Source organism: Diospyros lotus, chromosome 4 (assembly GCF_014633365.1).
Source record: "Diospyros lotus cultivar Yz01 chromosome 4, ASM1463336v1, whole genome shotgun sequence".
Classification (NCBI taxonomy): Eukaryota; Viridiplantae; Streptophyta; class Magnoliopsida; order Ericales; family Ebenaceae; genus Diospyros; species Diospyros lotus.
In genome coordinates this window covers 38197793-38222021 of record NC_068341.1, presented here as the reverse complement: position 1 = coordinate 38222021, position 24229 = coordinate 38197793, and the positions used below count along the sequence as shown (strand labels likewise).

The window sequence follows — 24229 nt, the reverse complement described above, 5'->3', positions numbered from 1 at the left end:
CATTACCACCGGGTAGTATTACTACATGGACAGATTTGGTACAGAAGTTCACACTCAAATACTTCCCACCGGCCAAGATTGCCAAACTTAAGCATGAGATTTCAACTTTTCAGCAAGTTGAGTCTGAAAATTTTCATGAAGCATGGGAGAGGTTCAAGGAGCTATTAAGGAAGTGTCCTAGTCATGGTTTTCCACTACCAGCTCAAAATCACATTTTCTATGCTGGACTTACTCCTCACAGCCGCTCTGCAGTTGATTCTACAATAGGAGGATCAATCCGAAACAAATCAGCTGGGGAGCTTCATGACCTTTTCGAGACAATGAGTGAGCAATTGGTGATGTGGCCAGATAGAAACTCACATAAAAGAGTAGCAGAAGTGCATGAGGTGGATCTTAACACATTGATGTTAGCGAAGATTGATGCACTATCAAAGCAGATGAAAGCCTTAAAGTATACTTCGAATGTTAATATGGTGCAAGGATCACTTCCCATATGTGCAACTTGTGGAGCAACTCATCTATTGCCTGAATGTCCGCTGCTCATAAATCCACCATTCACGGAGCAAGCTGCTTATGCACAGAATTTTCAAAATCAACAAAATTTTCAAAGGCAGCAGAGTAACCCATTATCACAAACATACAATCTGGGTTGGAAGAATCATCCTCATTTTTCTTATGGTAATACTCAGAACATCCAAAATCCACCAAAACAAGGGCGGCCACAAGAGGAAAAAGAAGGATGGGAGGAAGCACTTTTAAAGCTTCAAGAACGAAGTGACCAGACGGACGTAGCCATTAAGAATATTGAAAATCAGATTGGGCAACTAGCAAAAATCTTAACGGAAAGGCAACCGGGCACATGGTCGAGCAATACAGAAGTTAACCCAAAGGAGCAAGTAAATGCAATCACAACAAGGAGTGGGGTGCAACTATCAGAAATTCATGTTAAAAGGCCAGGTGTGGTAAAAGAAAATGGTATTGTTCAGGAGACAACGGATCAACTTGAAATGCCTGAAGTAGTAGCTGAACAAGAGAAGGTAATTCCACCACCGGTTAAGCCATATGTTCCTCCAATTCCATTCCCTCAGAGGTTGCGCAAACACAAACTGGATAAGCAATTTGAGAAGTTCCTAGAGGTATTCAAGAAGCTTCACATAAACATCCCATTTGTTGATGCCTTAGCTCAAATGCCTAGCTGTGCGAAATTTATGAAGGAAATTTTATCAAATAAGAGGAAGTTGGAGGAGCATGAAACTGTTATGCTAACGGAGGAGAGCAGCGCTATATTGAAAAACAAACTACCACCGAAGCTTAAAGATCCAGGGAGTTTTACTATTCCTTGTACTATTGGTAGTTTATTATTTGAACGAGCTCTATGTGATTTGGGTGCTAGTATAAATCTAATGCCTTACTCTATTTTCAGGAAGCTTGGATTAAAAGAACCAACACCCACTACTGTTTCTCTTCAATTGGCTGATAGAAGTATCAAATATCCGAGGGGAGTAGTGGAGAACGTTTTGGTAAAAGTGGATAAATTTATTTTTCCTGTTGACTTCTTTGTTCTGGATATCGAAAAAGATTATGATATGCCCTTAATTTTAGGGAGACCTTTTCTTGCCACAGGAAGAGCTTTGATTGATGTCCAGCAAGGAACACTTGGTCTTAGAATTTATGATGAGACGGTTATGTTTAATGTATTTAAGGCTATGAAACATTCTAATGGCAATGAAAAAGAAGTCTTAATGAGAGATGGCATTGTTGATTTAGTAGAGAGACCTGATGACCTTAAAGAAAATTGCATTGCTAACTCTTTTGATGAGCAGGAACAAAGTTTGGATGCTAAGAACAAGGTTGTGGTCGTGGGCTCTTTGGGAGAGAAGCAAAAAGGTTGTCCATCAAAAAGAGACAAACTGTGTTCTTTGGATGTTTCTTCTTCTTCAAAAGCCAAGCCACCAAGTCATGAAAAGGAAAAGTTGGTAAGGGTGTTGAGGGAGCAAAAGAAGGGGATTGGATTAAAGGTTGCTAACATTCAAGGAATAAGTTCATTAAATGGCACCCACAAAATATTGATGGAAATTAAAAAGATTCAAGCCTCCTTGAAGATGGAGGCTTAGTCAAGCTAATGACTTTAAACAAGCGCTTATTGGGAGGCAACCCAATTTCCTATCTTTTTCATTTATTGGCATGTTGCATTTTTTTTTTCTTTACTTTGAGTTAGGTTAGGGTGTCATTTTTTAGGATTTTTGCACAAAAACAATGTCGAGGTCATCATAACAGCATGCACTTGGTGTTTGATAAAATACCCCAGCTAATGTTAACTTGCACATTGCACCTTAAGTTTGGGATTGTGAGGTTCAAGTTTGGAGGAGTTTGGGCATCCATGTGACTCTGTCTACTTCATGTCATTCTTATTCATTGTTGCATTCTCATGTTCAAACTTGTGCATTGTAGGTACATTTTCAAAAGTGATAATGCAATTGAAGAGCCATCCTACACCAGCTGCTTACAAGGGCAACTCCATTGCCGAAAGTTTCAATACCTCAAAACGAGCATGTGTTGATCTATCTACCATCACAACCTTGACACTATAGTCCAGGTACACTCCTTCCTTTTCTTTCTCTTTGTTCCATTGGGACAATGAAACGTTTAAGTTTGGGGGGAGGTTCACTATGGGCAGCTTGCATATGTCGTACGGTCTAGTTGTATGGTTTTATTAAAAAAAAAAAAAATTATCTTGTTTTGTTGGGTAGACGTGCCATCAATGATGAAGTTTATTTGGTACCATTTTGATGCAAAGAGTAAAGATAGTGATGCTACTCATTTCGTTTTGAGATTCATTATCCATGTTAGACTAATTTGAGCACATGTGTCAGAAGATTCAATGCATAGGTTGACTACACTGCTAGGTTTCCAATTAGACTTTCGCCCTTAAACCAACTTTATAAGCAACTCAATCATCAAACATTATGAAAAGAAAAGTTTGGGGAAGGTTGAGCTATGATGGCAAATGTTGAGGAATGTGTTGATTCCGTGCATGTTAAAATTTGTGTGGAATGTGTTAGACATACTAAGAGAAGCTAGGCAATGACCATAGGCTAGTGATCTCATCCCTATGTCACTATGTCGTGCACCAAATTAAATTTGAGCATGCATATATCTTATACCTTTCTTCGTAGCCTGAATGACTTGAGTGATTATGCCCATAGAGGTATCTTAAAACCTGGTGCCCCGTGGTCATCTGGCTTGGGAGTCATCGGCTGAAAGCTCGTTACAAGGGTCATTCAGAAAGCTTAATGGAGTGAAGGCTTCACATAAGATATCAAAAAAAAAAAAAAAAAAACGAGATGGAGCATAAAATGCACTCGTTCAACCAAAAAAAAAAAAAAATCTCAATAATGGTGCCGATGTTTGTAACTCTTAGGGATTGAGAAAATTGGTGGGTTTGACTGTCTAGTGGATGTTAGCATGTCGAAGCATTCAAAATAAAAGAGAGTCTTCACAAACCAAGACAACGCCATTTTTAGCTGAGTCCAACCAAACTTAAACAAGAAAGAAAAGAGTGATTGAGAGCACCTAGGGACTGAATGAAAAGACCAAGTTTGGGGGTGGAGTGCATATTACGAGCGAGAAAGTGTACAGGACCATCAAAGGGTCGGGATACCAACAACCTTATGCATGATATTGTACCTGACAGGATTTGCACACACACGTCAAAACATGGAATAAGTCCAAAACAGTTGTGTAGCATTACTAGAAAACTCTGTGTGAATTATGAATGATACAAAAATCTGAAACTACCTTGAAGGTTATCCAACTTGTAAGTGATTTTGAAATATTAACTATTCTCTACTTGAGGGGTGATATATTTGAGTCGATAATCTTGCTCGGGACGATCAAGAGTCTAAGTTTGGGAGTATTTGATAAGTGTCTTTTATACACTTATTTTGGTCTATAAACTTAGCATTTATACATTCAATGAGCATGATTTCTACTTGATTTGGTTCTATATATGGTTATGTAGATGTGGAGCATGTGTTAAAGCGGACATGGAGCAAAAAGAGTTATTTTGGTGCATTATGGAAGTGAAATAAAGCTTGGAGGCATGGTCGGGTATCAAATTAAAAGAAATCAAAAGAGTATCGAGAGCAAGAAGTTGAAAATGATAAAGCAAGAGGCTAAAGAAGAAGGCTAGCGGTCTTACAGCGGAATGCATACCGCTGTAGGACCGCTATAAGGTTTAGTTTCTGGAGCTCACGGTCCTACAGCGGAATGCATACCGCTGTAGGACCCCTTTAGGAATTGCTTTCTGGAGCTCACGGTCCTACAGCGGAATGCATACCGCTGTAGGACCGCTTTAGGAATTAGTTTCTGGAGCTCACGGGTCTGCAGCAACAAGCATACCGCGGTAGGACCACGGTAGGGTTCAAAGCTTCGGGAAAAGGCCGTTTTAAGTCCATTTCAATCCAAATAAAAGAGAAATAGACTCCTTTAAGGTGCAAGACTTTGATAACCTAAAGAGGACTATATAAAGACTTATTCTTGGAAGATTTGGGATCTTTTGAGGGGATGGAAGAGAAGCCGACGGAAGATTGAAGACTACTCTTGGGTTGTATTTTTCTTTTCTTTCTCAACTTTTTGCTATGGATTCCAACTCTTTCCTTTGTCTTTTGATTGCAAGAATGCATTGCTAAGTTCTTATAGCTAGGGTGAATGATGAAACCTCGACTTCTAATGGTTTGATTTAAAGTTATTCGGTTTGTTCTTTTCTTATCCATTCGGGTTGATTGTTTGTTATGTTCATAATGCTGTTTTGATGCTTGATCACCATTGGAACATATTTGTGATTTGTATTGCTTTCGAGAGATTCAATATGGATTAGACATGGTAACAAACAACGTAGGGTTCTATAATAGGTAGAGATGCCGTTATGCCATATGAAATCATTTTGTGATGATCTCCGTGATTGAATGCATGTTTATATGTTCGAAGGTTATCTAGAGATAGTTAATCTCATATATATTCATAGAACTGAATGACCATCGAGAGAGGCTTTTGGTTGTGATTGGATCATTGATTTTCAACCTAAGATAAGGAATAGCAAGACCCGAGTAACAAATAATTGAATCATAGGAGGTCGACGGTGGATTCACAAACCCTAGCGCCTTAGTCTTGTGAGTTTTAAATCAAAGGAATTGTTTTGTTTGCATCTTTTATTAGTAAATTAGTTTTCATTACAATTGAAGTCATTGTTAATGTGTGTGTTAGGTTAAGGTTAAATCAATTAGAGTAAACGTTAAAAGTTAGTCCTCGTGGGTACGACACTCTATTCATCATTGTATTACTTGTCACGATCCGTCCACTTGCGGGATAGAATTAGCCGGACAGAGTTGAAGCAACCTGCAAACTCAATACAACACAAAGGGTTGCTTTTTTATTACAACTTTTGACTATAAAGCCAACTGGTTTGTTTTTTTTATTTTTTATTTCCTAACAACCATTAGTAGTGCCTACTACTGAAGTCCTTTCTTCTAAGTATGTGGGAGGATTTTACAACAACATCAGAAACCTTAATCCCACTAAGTGAGGTATGGGAGGATTTTATCTTAGTTAAATTTTGAAAGCGTATAACCTGTGAAGCTAAAATATCGGTGTCCTCAGGAAGGGAAATTAGGCTTTTACTTTGCTTTTGTATATGTTAGAACAGTAGGTTCTATGGCACACACCAAGAGGGGGGGTGAATTGGTTATTTTAAAAACTTGGTAGAAATAACTTGAAAAACTTTTTAATACAGGTTGAAGTTTTAATGATTTAAAACGTGAAGCATATAAAATGACAAGAGTGAAACAAGTGAGGAATTAAGGAATGCTTGGAAAGATAAAGATGATTTAAAGAACACAAGGACACAAGAACACCAATATTTATAGTGGTTCGGCTTAACCCAAGCCTAATCCACTACCTTAGCTCCTCACTAAGGATTTTTCAAACCATCCACTAAAACCCCCTACTTAAACCAAGTAGGTCCTCTAGTCCGAGACTAGGAATTACAACCTCCCACTCAAATGGGCCCTCTAGCTACACAAGCTAGGAAAATAACAACGATACAAATGAAAGAGAGAAGCTAAGAGTTAACACTCTTAGTCACAAGTTCTCTCACAATGAAAACTAGGCTTAAGAATAGATTTACAATGATAGAACGAAGCCTTGCATAGAAAAATATAAAATTGAAAGCACAGAGAACACTGTAAGCTCAAATAAAATGATTTCCAAATTCTAGATCATCTCGTTTCCGTCCATTAGTCTTCTCTTGATCATCTATGACATGTATATATAAGTGTCCCACGAAGTTGAAGAGAAATATAGCCGTTTGGAGCCGTTGGGATTTGAAAAAATAGCCGTTGGAACTTTCTGCACAAAGAAATAGTCGACAGAAGAAATATATAGTTGACTATTTTTATAACTAAAGCAAGAAATAGTCGACAGATAAAACGAATAGTCGACTATTTTATAACACAAAATTTCAATAGTCGACAGACACATTCCAATAGTCGACAGATGCTGAGATATGAAGAAATTTTTGAAACTTATGAACAAAAATAGTCGACAGATCAAAAGGCATAGTCGACTATTTTTACTCGATAGTCGACAGATGCTAAAATAGTCGACAGATGCTTAAATAGTCGACAAAACATCAAAAATAGTCGACTATTTTGAAGCATAGTCGACAGAATGATCCTGATAGTCGACTATTCTATAGAAAATCTTGAATTTTCAATACATCCTTATTCGATTCTTTTAAAACCTCATTTTGATTATCTTGAAAGCAAGTTGAGATTATCAAAAGTATATTTTGAAACAAATCACTCTCAACAAGCAAGTTTTTCAAATCACTCTCAACCATACTCAATATTTCTTCTATAAGTTTTCATATCTTGCTTCAAAGCTTATATACTAAAAATTCATTTTCTCATTCATATAATCCACATGATAGAAATTGATTTTTATATAGACATTCATCAAAACCATTTCATTACTAAGAGATATTAGATATCAAAATACTAGGAGATAGTTTTCTAAAATGAACACTTTCTAAAATGAACACACTTTCAAAAACATGTTCTAGTTGGTCTTTTGCCTTAGAACAATTTTAGCTCTATGTTGACCAACGACTTCAAAGCGAATTTGAAAATCATTTTAGGAGATTCTTTTAAGACTAAAAACTTGACTTTGCAAATCTCTAACTAAAATAGAGAATCATAAATCTTTTTAGTTTTCATTTTAACAATGCACTTGAAATTGATTTTGTTGAAAACCACCACCTTGATTCATGACTTAGGGATTTAATAACATATGTTTTTCATCATCAAAACTAAGCACAAGGGTAGAACATCAGTATATCCTTGGACCTATCTAAGCATGTCTATATCTTTTATTCAATCTATTTTTTCAGTTGTCACCGTCAAAAAATAAAAAAAGAAAAAAACGTTAATCATATAATCCAGTTTGTACAGTCTTAATTTCTTAATGTGAAATTTTTGGAAATTATAAAGTTTTTAAGGTCAATGACGCTAAATATAGGTATGATCAGTTAGCTATTCATTTAGATGCAATAGCAATGCAAGTTAAGTTGCATATGGTTATTGATGAATTCCCTGCCCATAACCGTTTTGTTATAAATGAAACCCCCTGCATGCTATTCATGGTGGTTTCATCCCCAAAGTTTAATATTGAGCTTAATTACTTATTTCCTTTCTTTCTTTGTTTCTTGTTTTCACCTTTCCATCATTTATGCATTTGGAATTCTCATGTGGGATGACAAATTGGCATAGTAAGTTACAACAATCTTCATCCTTTTATATTCTTGAAGTTGCCTTATCCAATGTTTCTTTGTAGGTTATCTTGTATGTTTACAATTGCAACATGTTCTATTTAAGAAATACAAGGTGTGCAAACTAACATGCAAAACAAAACAAAAGCCAATGATTTTATTTATACAAGGATCACCATGCAAAAAAAAAAAAACAAGAACATCAAATAATTACTTGATAGCAGCATGTTATCAATAAAAAAGCAAACCAGTTGGATTGAATATTTTTAAGTTTTACATTCCGCAACAAAATTTTGATTAATGGACAATATAATTATACATATAAAGAAAAAAAAAAGCTGATTTAATTAAACATAAGCTCAAGAACTAATATTTCCTTTTCCCTTGCGAAACATTATATTGAGAGATATCTCCACATTTTCCTTTTCAGAAATACGAGCAACAAATCTGAATGCACGAGCTATATCTTGTTTGATTTCTTCTGTGGTGGATGATTTGGCTGAAGCAACACCACTTGATTCACCTTCTTCATACACTCCTCCACTTGGTTGTCCTCTAAAAGTGCCGGCTTTCTTTTGGGGGCATTCATCACCCCACTTGAAATATTCTCAATCTTCACTACAGCAGAAAAACATCCGTCCTTTATTTATTGTATTCTTCTCTACCTCCATCCATTTCACAAACCCCTGTCCACATGAAGGGCAATGTTGCCTGGTGGGACATCCTAGCAAGGTATGACCAAGATGTCTACAACTATGACATATTCCTCTGTTTTGTCCCCCTATTGTAAGATTCTGCAACGTTCACAATCATAGATAAATATTATTTCAACAATGATTGTCAAATTGTCGGAATAATTAGTCACATTATTACCTTTGTTTGTCATGGCAATTGAGACACTATATAGGTACAATTAGTCAAACCCAATAGGATTGGCATCTAAACTTACATACATACAAAAAACGTATTAATTTTTTTCCCCATAATATGATAATAATTACATTACATGAATTTTAACTTTTCGAATACTAAATTTACACATCCAAATAGCAAAATTTGATTAGAATTACAAGGAAATTGTACCTATATTTTCTCTTTTCAAAGAAACAAATGAGTGAGGCTTTCCTTGAATTATGAAACGGGTGAACGAGACTTTCCTTATAATAAGAAATAATAAACCATCAAAGTACTTTGTATACCATTATATGAAATAAGAAATGCATTTAGAGGCCCATTGCAAGACAACAAGATAGCATAAAACTATCAACAAAGCAAATGGAAGATCAAATTGTCATTTTTAAAGCTGAAATAGGTATGCTCAATTTGCTTTCACAAGGTTATATCAAATTACAAGTATTAAAAATGCATTTTTAAAGCTCTAATTGTCAACGAAAGATCAAATTGGTGAATTGAAGTAATCATTTTCAGATTACAAAGCAAACACATAGAATGCAAAGCATGGAAGTATTTGGAAATTATCAAGAAAATATTATTCAACAACTATCAACAAAATATAGGGTGTCTTGCACTAAAACAACTACTACCAACAATAACTAAAAATCAACAACTGAAACAACAATGCAAGACAGCATCAATAACTATAAACTATTAACAACTATCAACTATCAACAATCGTATGTTAAGGCACTGAAACAACAATGCAAGACAACATCTTATTCAACAACTATCAACAAAAAATTTGCTATAGAAAGACTTAATTTAAAATTATTAAGCACAATATATGTGTCCTTCATTATCAAAAAAACTAAAAATCCACCAGAAAACCAAACAACCGTCCTCAACTCAAACAACCTCAAGTCCCAATCAGCACAATCATCAACAGTCCAACGGACACAGAATCGGTTTAAAACTAACCCAAACAAAGACAAATTAAACCAAAGGGAAAACAACTGATCCATGCCAAGCAAATCAAACTTAGGGTTTTTTTTTTCTTTTCTTTTTCAGATCATGAAATTTACCACAAACAGCTGGGTATCTTTAACCTGCAGCAACGATCTCGGCTGTCGAACTAGAATCTCGCTTCTGAAAAGTGAAGGCGAACGACAAGCGACAAACGACGGAAGGGGGTGACGGGTTACAAGGGAGGGAGGGAAGGACATGGAGGGCGGGGCTAGGTCGAGATGGGGATCCGACGAATGGCGAAGGTTTTATAGCAAGGGTCGCGGGGAGAGAGGGAGAAATGAAGGGGGAGGGAGAGAGAGAGAGAGGGAAAGGGGAATTTCCAGTAAGTGGGCGGGAGAAATTGGGGGGGGGGGTGAGGGGGCGTAAATGCCAAGGAAGATAAAATAAAATTAAAAAGAAATTATAAAATTTCCTGTAAAACTTTCTGTAACATTTCCGGGACATGTAGTATTATTCAAATTATTAATATCATATTCGACTTAAAATCTTAAAAATTTAAAGTTTCAATAAAATTTTAATTTATAGATTTGCTCAGGATCCCAAAATTTCAAAGCCGGTCTGTGAGGAACCACTTTTCTTTTAGGGAGTTGCTACATTTTCATTATTTGATTAATTGAAGGGAAACCACTTCCACTTGGGATTTTGGCATTCTATTATGTATTTAGTTTTTGTAGCATTGCTGCTATGCTTTTACTTGTCTTTGCTTGCCCTTTGCATTTTGTCTTTCCACTGTTTATATATTTGTTTCATAAATTAAGGCTCGAGTTGTAGACATATGTACGAGGAAAGTCGATGAAATTAAAAAAGACAAACAAAAATGAGTAGAGTTGATGAAATGGAGACATGTATGAGGAGAGTTGACGAAATAGAAAAAAAGACAAACAAAAATATAAGTAGAGTCGATAAAATGGAAAAAAGAAATAGATATATGAGGTGAGTCGATGAAATGAAAAAAAAGGTGACATTAGAAATAATGGTTAGAGATTTAGGATTTTATGTAGCTATTGCAATTATGATTACCTCATTAACATTCATGTACCATTGAATGAGGTCCATTTTATTGTATTCTCATATATTTTTATTTTTTAATTTTATAAAGATTTTATTAATAAAAATACTTATTTAATCTATCTTACAAAATTAAATTATTTATAGTTCTACGTAAAAATTGTCGACGTTCAGATTTAGTCGACCGTGATTCGTAGACTTGCAGTGAATGAAATAAGCCCAATACGCAAGAAGGAAAAACAAAATGGAAATGACACAAGGAATTTTCACGTAGTTCGCCCAGAACGGTGTCTACTCCGTGACTGTACTCTTTCCGACAAAGTGATAGTATACGATTATTCTTATTATCTCTCTCCTCTCTCTTAATGATATTTTTGACCCTTATTTATAATGAGGGGTGTTTATAATTGCATAAAATATAAAAATATAAAGATGGTATAATGGGGGACAAGCAATCCTTATCATCGGCATAAAACTGGGAGTGAGATCCTCATTACGAGGGATATGACTTGCCTCAAATAAAGTGAATGGGTCTCTGCCTTCGACTGTTCAGCAGTTTTGTTGTCTATGCAAGCTAAAGGATTAAGACTAGCGAATTGAATGGTTAGGCTAGCGAGCTAGAAGTATTGTTGGAAGCTCGTTGGGTATTTCACTGAGAGCTTGTTGGAAACCTTGCTGGGAGTTTGCTTGAAGCTCGCTTGATTCTGCGGTATGAGCTCAGATTTCAACAGTGTATGAGCTTGCCTTGACGAGCTCGCTTGGGCCGATCTACTAGATTGGGTCTAGCCTACAAGAAATAGTGCGGAAAAATTTGTATAACAAAAATAGATATAAAGTTAATACATCTAGTTTTCAGAGAATACATGAGACACCTAACCATGGTATGTCATGCATAAATCACTTGATTTTTTTTATTTGACATATTTATTTGCTTACTGCTATAAAGAAAATTAGGTAAATAACAAGTAAAAAAAATTGGTTAAAGCCCAAACCATTCAAGAAGAGAACCAAGCCTCCCTAAATTCCTAAAAAATAATAAAAAAAAAAGTACCTAATAATACATACCACTGTTGGTGAGAATCGTATTTGTGTACAATCTTCCTTTTATTTTTATTTTTTTTCTAAACTGAAACCCATGACTTTTTAATCACAATTATGTGTTAATAGCAAAGCTCACCCCTAAAAACAAGATGAAAATTCAGTACAAGACCAACAGTTAGACTTTATTTACTGTATATGCAATTGTCATATTCCTCATAAAAACTCTTGCTTTATTCTTGATCATCGGAATTCTCTTCCTTGTATATGCAATTGTCACCTAATTTCTTCCTTACTTATTTTTAGTGTATCGTGTTTTTTGAGTTTCAAAAAGAGTAAAAGAATTGTTTTATAGTTTCGACAATCAAACAGGATATCGCTATCCTATTCTCAAATAACAAAATGTATTAAATTAGCAAAGAGATTGATTAAAAAATAAATTTTCAAACTCTATTAATTTCAATTATTTTAGCCTGAGCTTTTGTTAATTTTGGTTAAGTTTAATTTTATTTTATATAAAAAAATCAATTTATGATTCAACTTTAATACTTGTGTTTTAATTTTGAGTTGAATAAATCAAATTAATTAAAATATATGATTGTTTTATAAAAAAATGCCAATAAATTTTAAGTCTATCACTATTATGAATCTAGGTTGATTATATATTATCATAATTGCACTAATTAACATGTTTTGAATTTCTACTAAATTTTCTTAATATGAGTTACTTTGATGAATTTCAAAATTTTAGTTTAATTAGTTTTCTAAAATTTTGGTTCAACTTGATTTCATTGTATATAAGTTCAATACTAAATCATTTCACTACTAAGCATAAAAAAACCCTAGGTAGGTGAAATTGAGATAAAGTTATTTTATTTTTTAGGGAAGGTGAAATTTAAGGAAGTATCTCTCGATTTTGAAAAATTACAGAAACTTATCATATGGTTAAAAACTTATAGAAATAATCATTTTACTTGTATAATGTTTTTTTGTCTATTTCATTTATCATTATTGCTCTATTATTAATCTCATGTTCTCATTCTTTTATCTTTTTAAAAAAATTAGTCTTTTAGAAAGAAAAATATTGTGTTGGTCGACTAGTATAATCTAAATGGTGAACCTCAACCATTGTTGGGATTTTGTGAGCAAATCTTGGTGGTGATTGCATTTTCTTGTTTGTTAGGGTTTCAGCTATGGAAAGAAATTCAATCTTAATGTTTGCTAGGGTTTCAACGATAGATAGAGAGCAATGACGAAAAGAGATTACACCTTAGTGTTTTCTAGGGTTTGAAAGATTAAGAAAAAAAAAAAATAAATAAAAGAGATAAAATAATTGAGTCAACCGAACCATTGTGCACTTGGATTGAACCCAATTGTTGTTAGGATGAACCAATAATAGTTGGGTCTTTAGAAGATAAGTGAGAGAGAAATATCAATGCCATTACCATTGTTATAAGAAAAAGAAAAAAAGAGAAAAAATAGATAAAAACAAAAAAAAAGATAGATAGAAAAACATTTTTGACATTTTTTAAAATTTACCTATTATAGTTCAATGACAAGGGTATTGGCTGATGAAAGATTTAAATTTAGAGAAATCTTTGTAATGTTTTAAAATTGAGGGATGGTCTTTTAAAAATTTTAAAGGAGTGTAAGTGTAATTTATCTTTTTTTTTTTTTTTTAGGTGATGCCTACAGAAAAGGTGTCTGTGTGAATATTCCATTACTTTAGGGGCTAAGTGACAAAAGCACAGTTTGGGGGCACGTGTAAGTAATGTACCATTTTCCGTTCTTTCGTCGCAACCAACCGCAGTCAACATGTTTCATCAAGCCATTTTTTATTTCTTTTAGTAACGGAGAGAGGAAGACAGTCGCTTCTTCCATTCCATCCTTCTCTGTAGAGGTGTGTTCTCTTTTCACCTCCTTTTTCACTTCGATCAATTTCTTATATCGGGTTGATATTCGATTTGTGCGTATATTTGTTCCAGATCTCTGTAGATCTCGAGCAGGTCGATCATTTTCCACGTTAATTCGATCCCCTCAGATATAGACTTCGTATTAGCTGCTCGTGTTCTACGAGTTATTTATCCGTTTCTGATATTTCTTTGATGCGATCTAATTTTCATCTGGTCTCCTTCTCGGATCAATTATTACGGTTTGAGAATTAAGCTGCATCGAGACAGATCTTTTGTCTGTTGAATTGATTTTCAAATGAACTGAGTCGTTGATTTAACTCTTCTCAGAATCCAGATTCGGTGTTTTGAGGCAATCGGGCACAATCGTAGAATTTCTTGTTTATTTTAGGGTTTAATTGAATTGTTTCGTGATGATTATGGGTAAATATGAACTCTTTGGGTTTTTTTCTTGATGGAGTACCATACATTTGTCTAGGATTTTTACTGATTTGACGTTTTTGTAATCGATATTGTATGATTTGTATCGATCGCCATAGCCATGATGGTACTAGTGCTGTTCTGATCTGGTAAATCGTTCATTGCACTATTTTTCCTATGTCTGTATTAGGACATTTCGCTGATAACACTCGAATCTCTCTATTTTCTTTTTTCATTTTCTTCTTTTTAAATTTCAGTGTCCAGTGCCAAGTGGAGAGCCCATACCCGAAGCAAAGCAGGGATGGGGTTGACCTTTACAAAACTGTTCAGCAGGCTATTTGCCAAGAAAGAGATGCGAATTCTTATGGTAGGTCTTGATGCTGCTGGTAAGACCACAATCTTATATAAACTGAAGCTTGGAGAAATTGTCACGACAATCCCTACCATAGGTGAGTCTCATCTGTGAATATAAATGGATTAAGTTTTCTTCTATATAAACTGATGGATTGAGTACACCATTGGGGTTAGGTTCCCATTTTTTCTTTGAGCCCATCCCCCTACAATATATATTGTAGTGTTTTCATGAACTAAAGTAATGAACCTGCCAAATTATTTTATTTATTTTTTGGTAGTGTCTTCATGACAATAATGTCAGAATACAGTGTTAAGATGCTGGGAGAGTGTCATGATGAAATCGAAGTCAGGAAAAATGGGGTACTACTAGCTAAGTGGCTCTGACAGCACACTAATTCGACTGCTATCGCATGTTGTAATTATACTCATGCCTGACGCTGAGGGCCGGTGTGATACGAAATGCAATTTCTTTTATGTGTTTATCCCATTGGTTTTCTATACATTATATATCTTATGGTTGTTTCAAATATATTTAGTATTGCGTGTGCATGTTCAGGTTGTTTGTTGCAGTACTTCGGGACATGAAAGTTGCTGACATATTACTGCAGGGACACAAACAATGAGGGGTGATACGTTTATCATTTAAATTTATGTGACCACAAGTTGCTGAAGAAAACTGAAAGGATTGAAGAGGCCAGATGTTGGATGTGGATGTTATAGATGTTTTTCTGAAGATATTGTGTTTTGTTGAGTCTATTATTGCTTAGGCCAAGTACATGTTTTCACTTTCACAAAATCCTTAGATCATTCTAGGTGCTTGCAAATCAACAAAGGATATATCAATTGATGAAGATGGTTAAAATTGTCTTCAGAACTCACTGCCATGCCCAACTATTCTAGTTGTTTACTAAACTATGTATTATATTACATCAATGAAGTTCGTTAAAGTTGTTGTCTTAGATGAATTAGATCATGTTTTCTCATTTCTGTGTCTTTTAGCAATAATTTCCTTGTAAATGGGCTTTTTTTTTTTTTTTTTTCAGGATTCAATGTGGAGACAGTGGAGTACAAAAACATTAGCTTTACTGTTTGGGATGTTGGTGGTCAAGACAAGGTATGCATGTCTGTTTTGGGATGTTTGTGGTTGAGAAAACATGGTTCCTAATTCTAATGAACCAAGTTTGCTTTCACTGTGCTAACGTTAATGTGTTATTAAGATTTTTGGCCCAAGGAAAAAAAGGAACTTTCTAGATCCAGGCGCTTGGTCATGAAAACAGATATAATATGTGGTTCCCTCATAATCCTGTTAGTCCTGTTTTGAGCCCTTGCACTTGTGAGCCAAGGCTTGCACAATGCAAGCTTCCCCCAAACCTACATTGACAAATTATTGGGTATTTTGATGATTGAAATATGTAACACTAATGCATCATAGTTTGCTATTAGTGATGAGTTGAAGTGTTATTGCTACCATGGCTCCTTTTCTATCCAATGGAACTTTCTAGATGTAGGCTGTTGGACGTCAAAATAAATATGAAGCATGGTGTCATGACCCAAGGCATAGTAGTAATTAGATAATAAATGAATTTCCTTTTATTGTATTGATGAATTTCCTTTTAGTTGTATTGTAGTTGTAGTGATTTGTACCTAAAAGACAACTGCCTTCAACTGTACTTGATTTGAATATTTGGCAGCCCTTATTGGCTCCAAACCTTAATTACTGGATCAATATATAAGGCTGATCCAATCTAATTCAAGACATACAAGAACATTATTGAATGAAATCTGATTTCAATCTCTCTCAATTTCTCTCTTTCTCTCGGTTCTCCCTAATCTCTCTCACTGTTTCTGCTCTTCCCTAATTCCCTCCCATTTCATCTGATCTACCTCCCCAAATTCCTTCCAATTATCTCTTAAACCCTAGGTTGAACCCTGGGTCTATGACACATGGTTCTCTCTGATGCTTGTAAACCATTGTCACGACCTAGCTAGTTATTTTCTATTTTTTATTTTTTGTAGATCGTATTAATTTGCAGAAGAGTTAGTTATTGCCTATATTTTCAGATTAGTGTCAGTTATGGAGTAATTAAGGGGTAGTTACCTGTGGTGGAGAAGTGGTAACTGCTTTGTAAAGATTGTGGATGGCTAATATATAAAGCCATACACTTCTTGGCCGAGATTATGGATGATGATAATTAAAGATCTCTCTTTTCCTTTGCAATTCTCCCCTACTCTCTCTCAGTTTCTCTATATTTCTTTCTACTTTCTGTCTACTTCTCCTTCTTTTCTCTCAATTTTCCCCCTTGTTTTGTATGTTTCTCCCTCATTTCTATCTCTATTTCTCCTACTCTTTCAATTATATCTCAGAAGTAAACCTATTTAGGACCAGGGTCCTGACAAATTAGTATCAAAGCAGTCCGGTTCTTGGCTAGATCTAGGCATTCCTGATTAGATTTTGAAGGTGAGCAAGACAAGGCAGTTTCTGAAAACAATTTCAGAGGCAGTTACCAATTATTGGAAGCAGTTACAGTTGTTATTTATGGTACAATTCGGCGAATTTGAACTGTGGAGATGGAGAACGGATTCAAGAGGGAATTCGCTAACCTCAACCAAAAGCTATATGACTTACTGGATTTGATTTCAAAGAAGTTTCAAGTTAGTATATGAGTGGAACTTTATTCAAGATCTACTGTAGAACTGATTCCAGTAGGAGCTGGAATCCTACCTGAGACCTACGATCTGCAAGCAGTTGATGAAGAATCTACACTGGATCAGGTAATTTTGACTAAAAAATCATTCATCTGTGAGGAAACTAGTGCGGGCATCCTTCCTCAGATTTCCAACTTACAAGAAACTGGTGAACAATTTGAATTGGAAAAAAATATTGATTCATTAGGAAAAGTAACTGCAACACTATTGGAGAAGAAATTTGTTGAAGAAGAACCTTTGGTGTACCTTAGCAAGCAGGAAGCAACAAATGCTTTTAAAGCACTTTTGGAGTCCAAAAATGTTGATGAATGGAAGATAGTGGAAGAGTTGGTTGCTGCCGGAATATTTACTACTAAAACTCATTGGTGTGATTATTGCATGAAGGTCAAGGATTCTGCACCTTATCAGGTTGTTGCACCGAATACCTTTGGTTCTACACCTGAAGATTTATTTGGAGTTATACTTGATAGAGGTAGAGAGAAGAGGAAAAGGTCAAGAAGGAGAAGGAAGGAAAGGAAAAAGAAAAGAGGAAGGAAAAAGAAAAGGCAAAGGAATGGTCTGAATAAGATAGTGAAAGTTGGGATTGGATGAAGAATAGTGGCCCCATTGCTGAGTTTTCTTGGGGATAAGAAATCTTTTAAGGGGGAGGGAATGTCACGATTTAGCTAGTTATTTTCTATTTTTTATTTTCTGTATATTGTATTAATTTGTAGAAGAGTTAGTTATTGCCTTTATTTTCAGATTAGTGTCAGTTATGGAGTAATTAAGGAGCAGATACCTGTAGTGGAGAAGTAGTAACTGCTCTGTAAAGATTGTGGATAGCTGATATATAAAGCTATACACCCCTTGGTCGAGATTATGGATGATGATAATTAAAGATCTCTCTTTTCCTCTGCATTTCTCCCTTACTCTCTCTTGGTTTCTCTCTATTTCTCCCTACTTTCTGTCTACTTCTTCTTCTCTCTCAGTTTTCCCTCTTGTTCTGTCTATTTCTTCCTCATTTCTCTCTCTATTTCTCCTACTTTTTCAATTATATCTTAGAAGTAAACCTAGTTAGGACCAGGGTCCTGACAACCATGTTTCAAGCTCTTGATTCTTTGCGCGCTGGCTTGCAAAATTCTGTCTTGCCAGCAATGAGTTATCAGGAAACAGTTGAAATATTTTCTGTAACAATGATGTGTCAATATGCCACTAATGTCGAGTCTTTGTTTTCTGTTACCATGACTTCTGTCATATAGAAGGCGCTGCTAGTTACTTTCTACTAAATTTCCAAAGTAAATTCTATTAGGTTATTTGGCTAAATTGGTCACTTGGATATGATATATTATACTACTTATTTTAATAAAACAGATAATAAGTTAAATGATCCTATGTTACAGCCTTTTTGTAAGTCATTCACATAAAATGTATGTAGAAAGCTCTTCTTAATGTTTGCTTATTTACTAATAGTCATGTTCAAGGCATAAGTCATAAGTCTGGAACTGCATATGATGTTATGATGGTTCACTGCATTTATATTTTGCTACTAATAATGATCAACCTATGTGGTTTCTCTCTGGTACAGATCCGCCCACTGTGGAGGCACTACTTCCAGAACACCCAGGGGCTTATATTTGTGGTGGATAGCAATGATAGGGATCGAGTTGTTGAGGCAAGGGATGAGTTGCATAGGATGCTGAACGAGGTACTCAATGAATATTCTGTTAATAGTATATTTGGCTGTGTTGAGATGAATGGTTTTGTAACTTCTATCTGACTATTCAGCTTAGTTGATCTGTATTTGAAGCCATTTTGCTCTGAGATGCGTAATTCTTTTGTGCCCCATTTGTGGAGTTTGAACTGAATTAATTTCAAATCTTCAATCCAAATCCACGTTATTTGTGTGGATAACAAGTGGATTTAAGCATTTGGAGTACTGTTCATAGGTTTGACAGTTCATAAACAATGAATCTGAAATCATTTCAATTGGGAATTATTTCATAAATCCATGCATAACTGCTTCCTAAATTAGAAATCCTGATCCTTTCCTAGTAGTGCAGCCAAGCAGGTGATATTGGTGTTTTGCTTTGAGAAACAACTTGAGATTGGATTTCACTCCTAGGAACTCACAGGCAACAATGCTGGTGATGCCAGAAGTCCTGAATTGATGCCCACATAAGCATAGACATTTTTTTAGAAGTGATTCTCCAGGAAGTTCTCAATTAATTTGGAAGATGAATTCATAAAAAGAAAAGGAATGAATAAACCATCAGGTGATGTTAGAAATCTTCTTTATCTTCATTGCATTTCAATGCAAGAACCTTAGTTGATATTGAAGGTGAAAACCATGTTTAGCAGCATATATTTTCAGATTTATTTTTATCCACTTGAATTAATTTAATTTAACCAATTTAAAATCAGTCCTAAAGAACTTGTATCCGAACTATGAATATCAAAACATTTGACATCTTTCAAATCCCTTCTCAAATCCAAATTCATGCATTTAAAACTAAAGGGCATTCGGTGTTTCTTGCTATCTATTGTTCTGTCCATTTTCCACCATGGATCATGCTTCCTTTTTGGTACTCTAGTTAGGCCTCTTTCAGTTAATATACTGCAGGAACTGCTATTCTATATCTTGATTTATTCATTTTTCCTCAAGTTTGCATTTTGAGGATCATTGAATTGCATCAGCTGTACTTTGTATGTTGATTTAGGAATAAATAACAGAGATGCTTTGTTCTTTGAAAGCTATTTGTCAAATTTATCTTGCAATAGATAGTCTTCAAGTTGATCCTCCTTTGACCTTCACAGAGTATAGAGCCTCCTGTACTGGGGACACCCCATTAGTCTTCAAGTGGGAAGAAAAACACCACTTAAGTCGTCTTTTCAAGAAGTGATTAAATTTATTGACTGCAACAATGTAAGATGTTATTTCTCAGGGGAAAACCCTCAAAAGTTCTAGTCATATTTGATCCTTGTTTCATTGCCAAAATAACTGGGACAGGAACTTTTATTTGTTTAACTGTTTTGTGTTTTACATTCTATTTATGCATAATTGGAAGGATTTAAGAGAACTAAACAATAAAGAAGTGGTTGGTGGGTGTGTTAAAACTATCAAGATGCAAACATTATGATAGGTGATGGTGTAGCAGGAAGTGATTGAAACTAATTAAGGGGTGGTTGATGGGCTAGTTTGAGCTTGATGTGTGAAAACGAACAGGATGCAAAAGTTATGGTAGGTGATGTGATGTTGCAAGATGCAATTGAAACCGGGTAAAGAATGAATAGAAGTTTGAAAAGTTAAAAAGGTTCAAAGAGTGTTTTGGAATTCAAGTATATTCAGCATGGTAATGCCAACATGCATAACGTGGACTGTGGTTGGGTTCTGGCATCAGATGCGATGATGACTTATCATCAGCTGTTTGAGCAGCCAACGGGGATAACTCCTCTCAGATTTTGACACAAGTTGGCGATGGCAATTTGATGAACAAAAGTTGGTTTTCACGCAGTTTTTGACTCCAAAGAGGTTTTCTAACATATTTTCACTTGGAATTCAAGGTTGGATTGAATTACTTGCTTCCAAAGAATATAAAGTGGGAAAAAGATGTCCAAAGATTGCTTCAAAAATGATGGTGTAAATATTGGCCAGTACCGTCTCAGTTATTTTGGACAAGAGAGCTTTCATGCTTTAGACTTTGGAGTCTATTTTGTTAATTCCACTTCCTGTTCACACTGAAGTTGTGATTGGTTAGAAGAAGATGATATGGTTCATTCCTCTTTGGTTTAGCCAAAAAGGGGACTTATATCTTATCTTTTTATTAAACAAAATGGAAAAAAGAGGCATACTATAGAGCATCACATGGTTTTCTTATACGTTCATTTTTTTAATAAGAGAGGCTTGATATTATTGAGTTTTGAAGATTAATCTCTGAATTTAAGAAAAATGTTTTGGTGGCTTAATTCAGTTCTTGGAGGATTCTAGAGGTAGTGGAGTTCAGCATTCAATTATCCACCGTTGAATAGTATTGCAGTGATTCCCTTTCTACAACTCATGGATTTGGTGCCTCAGGCAGAAGAGGGTTTTAGCTAGGGTTGGGGTTTGTCGTTGTTCCTGTTTTATATTAAGTTATTCATAGTAAATTGTGTTACTAGGACTCTTGTTTTACCTATTTGTTTGTCAGATAAAAAAGAATGCCCTTATTCAACTGGTTTGGTTGATTTTAGTTTATTTTATATGTGACTGATTGTTGGACGAACTGAATTTTTAAGAATCATTGGTTCACCAAGTAAGTTGATAATATATCAACATATTTCAGCCTATTATATTAAGATTCATTGGTTCACCAAGTAAATTGATATATCAACATATTTCAGCCTATAATGTCCACCTCTTCTGAATTGTTATAAAAGTGTAGAAGAGATCTCACTTCCTGCTACATCTTCCTAGTGGTGTTTTCCTTCTCCCATGGGTGTACTCCTATATGCTGTTGTGCTGTGCTTTTCTTGTCCTGCTGGACTTGTTAGTGATGCATACCAGTGGAGGTTTATGTCTAGCCTTCTTAAAGTCCTATTATATATATGTTGGCTTTATATAAGAGGGGATGTGTAACTTGGATTTTCTGCTAAGAGAGTTTGAATTCATGTAAATATGGTTGAAGGATGAACTGAGAGATGCTGTCCTGCTTGTGTTTGCTAACAAACAAGATCTTCCAAATGCAATGAATGCTGCTGAAATAACTGACAAGCTTGGTCTTCATTCACTCCGACAACGCCATTGGTAAGCTTTCTTTTTGTTTATGGCACTGTATAGTCAATTTTAATTTCACAATGCTGGGGAGAAGATTGTGATGCCAGAAGTGTGGTTAAATAGGAGAGATGGTCAAGAATTTTGGCCAAACTCTGGCATGATTTTGAATGCCCCCTCCTCTTCATTACTCTTTGTGCCCACCAATATATGAATCCACGTACTGGTGTTTAGTCTGGTTGAATGGTGTCTAGACTGGTCTGAGCATTAAGTCCTGTTGCTAGGGCTTGTTTCTCAAAATCCATGTTAAATAACCCTGCCCCTTAAAAGTGGTGGTCTGGGGGGGTTTGTGTTGGTGGGTGGGGGGAGAACAGATGAGAAAGTAAAGGAGAAAGTGAAGAAAGTTTCAGATTAAAGCAATTATTTGAACTGTTCGCTGATATTTTGGTTCACCTCAGGTACATCCAGAGCACGTGTGCAACCTCTGGAGAAGGGCTTTACGAAGGGCTGGATTGGCTTTCCAACAACATTGCTGGCAAGGCAAGTTCTTACTTTTCTTATCTGTGGTAACTTCTAAGAAGTAAATTGTTTTATAGTTACAATTATCCTGGACCATGATTGGAGCCTATAGTACCTACTATGCCAATCGTTTTAAAGAACTACAAATAACTAAAGCTGTGTTTAGAATTATAGATTTGTACAGATAACGTAGACTAAAGGAAAGAAATGCTATTATATATGCACGGCTAACCGAGAGCCAAAAGATTGTTGTTGGCAATATCTATTCAGTTGCATCTCATTGTCCATCTCCCTCCCCCCAGTACAAAAATAGAAGGAAAAGAATAAAAATGTTCTTTCTTCTACCCTTTTCTATTATACCTTTGCTCTTACCTTCACTTATCTTTGCTCCAAAGATGGCATGAGCAGTTTTGGTGTTGATCTGACTCCGCTTTTATATTAATAAAGATGAGATTGGGTTTGCAGGCTTGATTGAAGCTGTCAAGGATTTTGGTTGCAGCTGGAAATTTTGGTTGGGGCAATGTTACAGAATATATATCTTCTAGGGCCAATTTATGGCAGTTTGTAGGGATGATAATACCTTTCTCTTGAATTCTCTGAACGACCTTGCTGTTATAACAAAGATGTTTGGCTTCACACACACACTTCCTGCTGCAACTATATATGATTTACTCCTATGGCTGCTACTCTTGGCACATTATTATTTGAGCTTGTAATAATCTTCTATGGACCTGCCATTCGGCAATGAGTAGCTGCCATTCTATTGTCCATCCTGTAAAAATTTTACTATCATGGGATTTATCTCCCCACCCGTACTAAAAGAGTAATGGTTGTCTTCAACAGGAACCAATCATTGCTGGGCCAATAAGCTGTAACATATTAAGGCGGTATTTTAGATTTGGAATGATATACTTAAAGCAGCCACTGATATCATGTACACATAAAGAATCTGTTGCATGCAGTTTAAGTGGTATATTATCATGAAAATTCTTTATATGGTAGTTTTATAATGTACCATTCTCGTGTATAATATATCAATTGTGCTGTATATCATTTTTTTTACATTCAAGAAGGTATCAAGAATCTTAAGTTTTCTAAAATCTCTCTTTAGTTTTTTTTTTTCTTTTTAATTTTCTTGAAACATGTAAAGCTTTTCTCGTACAAGGTGAGGTAAACGCCCATGCAGGAGTAATTTTCTATCAGGCGAGAAGAGTAAAGTGTGTAGGAGCATTTTGTATAATTGTACTTCCGGATTGGGATAACTCTTCTCAAGCCTAGCAATTATGAGTATTTGGTTTACAAAATCATAATTTTTGGTCCGCGCAAAAGATTTGAATATGCTGTACGAAGCGGTGAAAATTTCCATTTCTCATTTCTCTTTTTTAATTCTCTCATATAATTTTGAAGGATAAAATATTATTTGTTCAAATTTAGATAAAGAGATATTCTGTTGTATACAATAATAAAGGGGAGAGTACTCTCTTGAGTTTCTAATCTCTAGGAGATATGTAAGATAGAAAACAATTAGGGGAATGTTGTGTTTTTTGTATGGACCTTTTAATACTTAAATTAGTTTTATTGGGAGAATATGTAAAAATAATAGAAATACAATATAAGTATAGTTTTAGTCATACTTTGATCAGAATGATTGCTTCATATTTAAAAGGCTGAAGTTGATTGATGGAAAAATATTCACGTCTTTTGAAATTGTATATTCTAAATTTGTAGGCGAAGGCATTCGAGGTGGGTTTGGCGTATTCTCGTCAGTTTGTATTTTGGAAGGTCCCTCGAAGACTATGT

At 35.1% G+C, this 24229-nt stretch overlaps 1 protein-coding gene and 1 non-coding gene across 3 annotated transcripts; one reads left to right on the top strand and one right to left on the bottom strand.

Annotated features, from left to right (window-relative positions):
* Positions 1 to 83: 83 nt before the first annotated feature.
* On the bottom strand, positions 84 to 190 carry LOC127800843 (small nucleolar RNA R71). The gene has a single exon (XR_008022870.1). It is a non-coding gene; the product is annotated as a small nucleolar RNA R71 (small nucleolar RNA).
* A 13385-nt stretch (positions 191 to 13575) lies between these two features.
* Positions 13576 to 23269, top strand: LOC127799876 (ADP-ribosylation factor 2-B). Of its 2 annotated transcripts, none has more exons than XM_052334098.1 (7): positions 13576 to 13694; positions 14382 to 14573; positions 15522 to 15592; positions 18749 to 18868; positions 21825 to 21943; positions 22369 to 22450; positions 22895 to 23269. In XM_052334098.1, exons 2-7 carry the CDS (start codon positions 14426 to 14428, stop codon positions 22898 to 22900), a joined length of 546 nt encoding a protein of 181 aa, XP_052190058.1. In that variant the 5' UTR covers positions 13576 to 13694; positions 14382 to 14425; the 3' UTR covers positions 22901 to 23269. The 2 variants fall into 2 exon arrangements, with proteins under 2 accessions (XP_052190058.1, XP_052190057.1); XM_052334097.1 differs by having other exon boundaries at positions 13649 to 13800.
* Positions 23270 to 24229: the final 960 nt, after the last annotated feature.

What these genes read in the sequence shown, in the direction of transcription:
- LOC127799876 (XM_052334098.1), top strand. Translation starts at nt 14,426, where the DNA reads ATGGGGTTGACCTTTACAAAACTGTTCAGCAGGCTATTTGCCAAGAAA. An exon ending in ATGTTGGTGGTCAAGACAAG is followed by an intron (nt 15,593 to 18,748) that starts GTATGCATGTCT and finishes TCTCTGGTACAG; the next exon opens with ATCCGCCCACTGTGGAGGCA. An exon ending in TGCATAGGATGCTGAACGAG is followed by an intron (nt 18,869 to 21,824) that starts GTACTCAATGAA and finishes ATATGGTTGAAG; the next exon opens with GATGAACTGAGAGATGCTGT.